Source organism: Condylura cristata, unplaced genomic scaffold (assembly GCF_000260355.1).
Source record: "Condylura cristata isolate star-nosed mole 26May11 unplaced genomic scaffold, ConCri1.0 scaffold00001, whole genome shotgun sequence".
NCBI classification, from domain to species: domain Eukaryota; kingdom Metazoa; phylum Chordata; class Mammalia; order Eulipotyphla; family Talpidae; genus Condylura; species Condylura cristata.
This window is the reverse complement of record NW_004567102.1, coordinates 64291176-64297175: the sequence shown is the minus strand read 5'-3', so window position 1 is coordinate 64297175 and position 6000 is coordinate 64291176. Positions and strand designations below refer to the sequence as shown.

The 6000-nt window shown below is 38.0% G+C and overlaps 1 protein-coding gene across 1 annotated transcript in view; it reads left to right on the top strand.

The window, feature by feature from the left end:
• The window catches only part of LOC101621920 (protein LEG1 homolog), a 33114-nt gene that overhangs the window by 13957 nt on the left and 13157 nt on the right, over window positions 1–6000 (top strand). Inside the window, exon 6 of the mRNA XM_004674108.1 lies at window positions 2696–2817. Within this exon, the coding sequence (XP_004674165.1) occupies window positions 2696–2817 (122 nt within the window). The remainder of the gene's footprint in view (window positions 1–2695; window positions 2818–6000) is intronic.

The window sequence follows — 6000 nt, the reverse complement described above, 5'->3', positions numbered from 1 at the left end:
GTGGTCACCTCCGGGGCAGCCGGGGATCGAACTCATGTGGAAGTGGCTTTAGCTTCTTAGTGCTGTGCTTTAACCCTCTGCACCACCAGGGAGGGCCGGGATTTCTATTTTTAAACTAAAACAACTGACTGTTAAATAACTTCTACTATTTTAGGTTGACTGTATATTAAGGACAATTAAGACAAATCATACTGATTTTCATATGGAAGGGCCTTTTCAGATTTTTTTTTAGGTTTCTGATCATGATTTTTTTTCATTCAATAATATGACTTAGGATGTAATAAAATGTTTGATAATTCCTTTATTTATTATGACTTAATTTCCATACTTATTGATTTATGTATTTATTAATTTATGCAAGTTGTCTTTATGATAATAAAAATTAAACCAATAATTTAGCAGCAAAATTTTGGTAGATCTATCTCTGTATTCCTTCATATGTGAAACATTTCTTTTGCCAAAATGTAATTATGAAATACATTTTCACCTTACTTTGCCACATACAATTTAAGCATGTCTTTATTGATCTTTTTTAAAGTTCTAGTACATGAGACGTTAGACCTATAGAATGTATACATATTTTGGGACAGCATTTCTTTTAAGTCAAATGCATATAACATTAAATTTTGAGAGATATAACATGCCATTCATTAAATTTGTACCCCCAACTCTCAGCATAGCATAGCTATAACAAATCTTTGCCTATATGATAAAAAAATAATTGCTTTATTTATGTTATTCTTTTAGTGAGATCAGAAAATTTCCAGTTATCTATAGCAAGTTCTTCTCTTTGGGGCCAAGTTCCTATTAATGTTTTCTCAGTTATTTTTTTATACTCAATGATTTATAAAATATATACATAATATGGTCTTAACACTGATTTTTTTTCTGTAATAATTTTCAACTTTATAGTAACTTTAACAAATCCTATTAAATATCTTAATGCAATTAATTCTTCACTGAGTATAATATATACTATTTACATAAATAGTTCTCTAAGAATTAAAATGTTCAGAAAATAAGAGAAAAAAATTAAACACTTAAGAATATTAACAAATTATAACATTTTTAACATAATTCGGTTTCCTTGAACCTTATATTTACAGGTTCATAATTTTAAAAATTTCCAAAAGAATATTACCTTATTTTAATGAGTATTTTATTTTTTAACTGATTTTTAAATAAAATTTTACTAGTTCACGATTGATTTACAATGCTCTATAAAATTGGGGGGAGGTTTAAATCTAGACCTCTGCGCATGGGTAATTCTCACCTACTACCACTGAAGTTCCCCCCACTTGGCTGACACTCTCTATCCCTCTCTTCTACCCATTCTCCTCTATTCCGGTGTTTAAATTCTGGGAAGTCTATGTTTCTATCAAAATATCTTCAGATAATTTTTCTTCAATTTTTACATGAATAATAGCATTTTATTTCTCAGCTTTTTAAGACATTTTCTTTGGGGTTATCCTTTTTCATCACTTGCAGATTTCCATTATCTAGTTTACAATTTCATAACATTGTTTCAGGCATATCATCTGTCTTCTCTCATTTGTTGGATTTTTTATTTCATCACTATGATTCTTATACCCAATGTTGTTTGGTTTTTTATCTTTTGCCATGCGATTATTGTCTTCTTTTATTTTATTTAGTGTGTTCAAACTTAATGTATGAAAGTTTTACAGTTATTCTGTTTCTACAGCCAATGGAGTCTATGACCCAATGTCTATTTTCCTTTGCAATATCTGTGGGTTTTTTGTTTTTTTTTAAGATTTATTGTATTTGTACACACAGAACTGGGGTACGGGCCAGAGGCTCAGGGGCAGCGAGAGGCTTCACCAGAGACAGAGTGGGGAGCAAAACAGGCAGATCCACGAAGTACACTGCTGAGGGGAGCAGCGGGCGGGTCAGGAGAGGTCTGCCTCTCCATGTGGTCACCTCGGGGCAGGCTGGGATCCAACTCATGCGGAAGTGGCTTTAGCTTCTCAGTGCAGTGCCTTAATCCGTTACGCCGCCACCAGGGAGGGCCAATATCTGTGGTTCTTATATTTGTTCTCGAAGTTCAGCTTCCCTTGGAACTTTGACTTTGTTAGCTTCAAAACTGTAATAATCCCGAGGAGATCAGTGAGTGAAGAAGAATAAATAAGCCTAAAGTATAGGAGCCCTAATGGGTGGCTGAAGCCAGGCTGGAAGGGCTTGCAGGGGAAGGTGGATAGCCCCAGGGAAATGCAAATAAAGTAGCACATTTAGGGTGGATACTCTGATCAGAAGTAAAAGGACTGCAAAAGCAGCCCCTAGGATTCCTTGTTTGAATTAAGGATTTCAAACATTCAATGTTTGGGAATCAGCATTTTGGGATCTTCAGGGATTCCTGGGTCAGTGATGTTCCTCACCACACTGATCTTCCAGAAGGCTGTTGCTGGCCTCTAAAAATCACGGAGAGGCCTCCAGCAGCCAGCCTCAGATAGGAAAAGTTTAGAAGCTTTACAAGTAGCTGAGTGACTGAAACTGTTCCATTTTGCTGCTGTTGCAGCTGGGCTGGGAAGGCAGAGACCTGACGGGCCCCATGGATGCCTGAGTGTGGCTGTTTGTTGGGTAATTCGGCCACTGCATCTACTGTTTTTAGTGGTGCTGTGCTGAGAGACACCTGGGCAGTTCCCGGGAATACCTTCTTTCAGGTATTTTGCTGTCTTAGTGAGCTGGCTCCCAGCTTGTAGTCTGGCTGCCACGTACCCCAGGCCCTCAGTGGTGAGAAGACATCGTCTTGAAAGCGTTTGTGTAAAGGACTTGAAAACGCTGGACACTGGTGCAGATGAGGTAAACGACCATTTGTGGCCTGAGTAATTCTTTATTTCCCCTGGTTTGTTAAATAAATCCCATTGTTGTTGTTCTCTGAACCAGAGTAACCTTGCAATTGTGTGTGGGGGTGGAAAAACTCAGACAGTGACCGGTAAGCTATTTGGACAATGTCCTTGGCCAGTTTTGGTACCTCTTGCTGCCCTGTATCCACCCCCAGAAACAGAAAATCCCAATCAATTCCTTCTGACCCAATAAAAGAACACTTCAGGTGAGGATTGTATACTCTGTTCCCCGCAGAGTATGGAAGTTCTCTTCTCATTATAGTTCATCAGTCCTGATTGTCTGGAAGATGAAGGGTAAGAATGGACTTGCAGAAGTTTGTTTTTATCCTCTTGTTTCCCTCTGATACAAATACCTTTTATACTGCCAATTTTGTTCCTTAATCAGCAGCAGGAATAGAGATTGGTGATTTTCTGTACTGCCTGCCTATCTCCTGCTCTGTATAAAGCTCCCCACCACCTTTAACATCGTAACCCAGGGGTCTCTTCGATTTGCCTTTTTCTTTTTTTAATGGGTTTATCTTGGAGGGTAGAGCAAGGAATTTCCCTAATACAATATTTTAGTATGACAAGGAAACAAAACTGAAAAGTAATTAGAACTGTCTTTTCACCTGCATGCCAATCTGTATCACAGCTCTGGCTCAGTTATGTCTCAAATAAATCCCTTAACTAGAAAGTCTGGATTTCTAAGGATATAAACATTGCTCAGACTTTTGATGTATACTGTCAAATTGCTATGAAAAAAAAATAATTTTCAAAATAGCTCCTAATATATGTCTAGATTCCCAATTTCAAGGCCAACACTGGACCGGCAGTTTTTGTTCCTAATAAGTCAAAAATGTCTCATAGTTTTGTTTTTTGTTGTTATGATGATAAAACATTTTTATAAATTTACTAGGCACTTACATTTCTTTTTTGTTGCATTTTGTCATCTCACCATTTTTGGTCACATTTTCTGTGGTAGTTTTTATCTATAACAATTACCCTGTTAAGCCCCACTTTATAAAATATGTGTAAATGGTCCTTTTGAAATCACTTCATTTGTCTTTAAAGTTGAACAAAAATTTGTTTTGTTTTTTTTTTTTTGTTTTTTTTTCTCTTGCTTAAATGTATTGCTTAAGTTTATATTTGGCAGCCATCCCAGGACAGGTAGTTTCGCTGTCAGTTTGGGCATTTTAAAAGAGGACTTGGGAGCCTCTGGCATCACCCCCCCCCCACAGGGTTTTTTTAAAGTACACAGGGGATTTTAATTATTGCTTCAATTTCGCTGCTTGTAATTGGCCTGTTCAGTTGTTCTATATCAGCTTTGGATGATTGTAAAATTGTAGGAATTTGTCCATATTTTCTAGATTATTGAACTGGTTTGTATATAGCTGTTCATAGTATTCTCTAATTATTCTTTTGATTTCTGCTGTGTCTATTGTGATTTCTTCATTTATGATCCTGTTTATTTCTTCTTTCTTTATGAGCCTGGGTAGAGGTTTGTCTATTTTTAAAATTTTTTTTTGAAGAACCAACTTTTGGTTTCATTGATTTTTTTTGGATCGTTTTCCTAACTTATATTTCAACAATGGAATATTACTTAGCAATCAAAAAAGATAAACTCGGCCCTCCCTGGTGGCGCAGCGGGTTAAAGCACAGCACTGAGAATCTAAAGCCGCTTCCTCATGAGTTCGATTCCCACCTGCCCCGGAGGTGACCACATGGCGTGGCAGACCTCTCCTGGCCCGCCCGCTGCTCCCCTCAGCGGTGTATTTCGTTGATCTGCCTGTTCTGCACTCCACTCTGTCTCTGGTGAATTCTCTCACCCTCCACATCTCTGGCCTGTATCCCAGTTCTGTATGCACAAATAAAATAAAATCTTAAAAAAAAAAAAAGATAAACTCATGCCTTTTGCAGCAACATGGGTGGAGCTGGAAGGGATCATGCTTAGTGAAATAAGCAAGAAAGAAAAAGAAAAATACCAAATGGTTTCACTCTTAGCAGGAACGTAAGGGTTTGGAAAGAAAAAAAAAATGGCAACTGTAATAAAAGTAAAAAACAAAAATCAACAAACAACTATAAACCAGAGATATTCTGTGGGAATAGGGTCAAAAATGGGGTGGGAAGAAAGCATGAGTGTATGGTGATTACACATGGGTGATTGGTGGTGGGAAATTCACAAGGATTACAACCAAGATGAAAAAGTGTATGAAATGAAGAATGATGTAATATATATATATATAATTAAGATAATTAGGGAGATAGCAGTGAGGGCCCCCTGTAAATCTTTATAGCTCTTTTCCTCTGGGATTTTTCCAGTGTTCTCCCGCAGTCTCCTCCCCTGGGGCCATCATGGGTCCTCTCATAGCTGCTTGTCGTAGCCATCTCTGAGTAAAGCCACCTCATGGCCCTGATCTCTAGGCGCAGGTGTGCATAGTTGCACATGTGCTCACACCCAAGCCCAGGTGTAGGTAGTCAGGCACGAGTGCCCCTCACCCTCCATGTTAACGATCAAGGCTGTAGGATAGCCACAGAGGCCAACGATGTAAAAGCCTGACCGAGTCACTTACCCTATGCTTTGTTATCTTATGAGGTTCAATCTCATATATGTTACTGCCCACAGTACTCCTTCATATTTTGTCTTAGTTGGTTATTATGTTGCAAGAAATACCTCCATGATCTGTTGTGAATTCTTGGTTTTCTTAATCTGCAATACCTGGTACATATGAGACATTATTATATGGAAAACAAATACTGTATTTTTTAACAAAGAGTGAGATAGTGGAGGGTCACATTGTTAGACCAGGATTACTTAAGTGCCAAGTAAATGTTTTCATTCTTTTTGTTTGTTTGTTTTAAAGATTTATTTATGCTTACAGAACTGGGATACAGGCCAGAGGTGTGGTGGGTGGGAGGATTCACCAGAGACAGATTTGCGAAGCAGAACAGGCAGATCAACAAAGTACACTGCTGAGGGGAGCAGCTGGCAGGTCAGGAGAGGTCAGCTCCCTGGCGGGGGATGGAACTCATGCTGCAGTGGCTTTAGAGAGCTTCATAATGCAGTGCTTTAACCCATTGCATCACCAGGGAAAACCCCTCATTCTTTTTTTAAAGTTGTACTTATTTATACATACTTATTTAGGCATAAATAAGACTTATT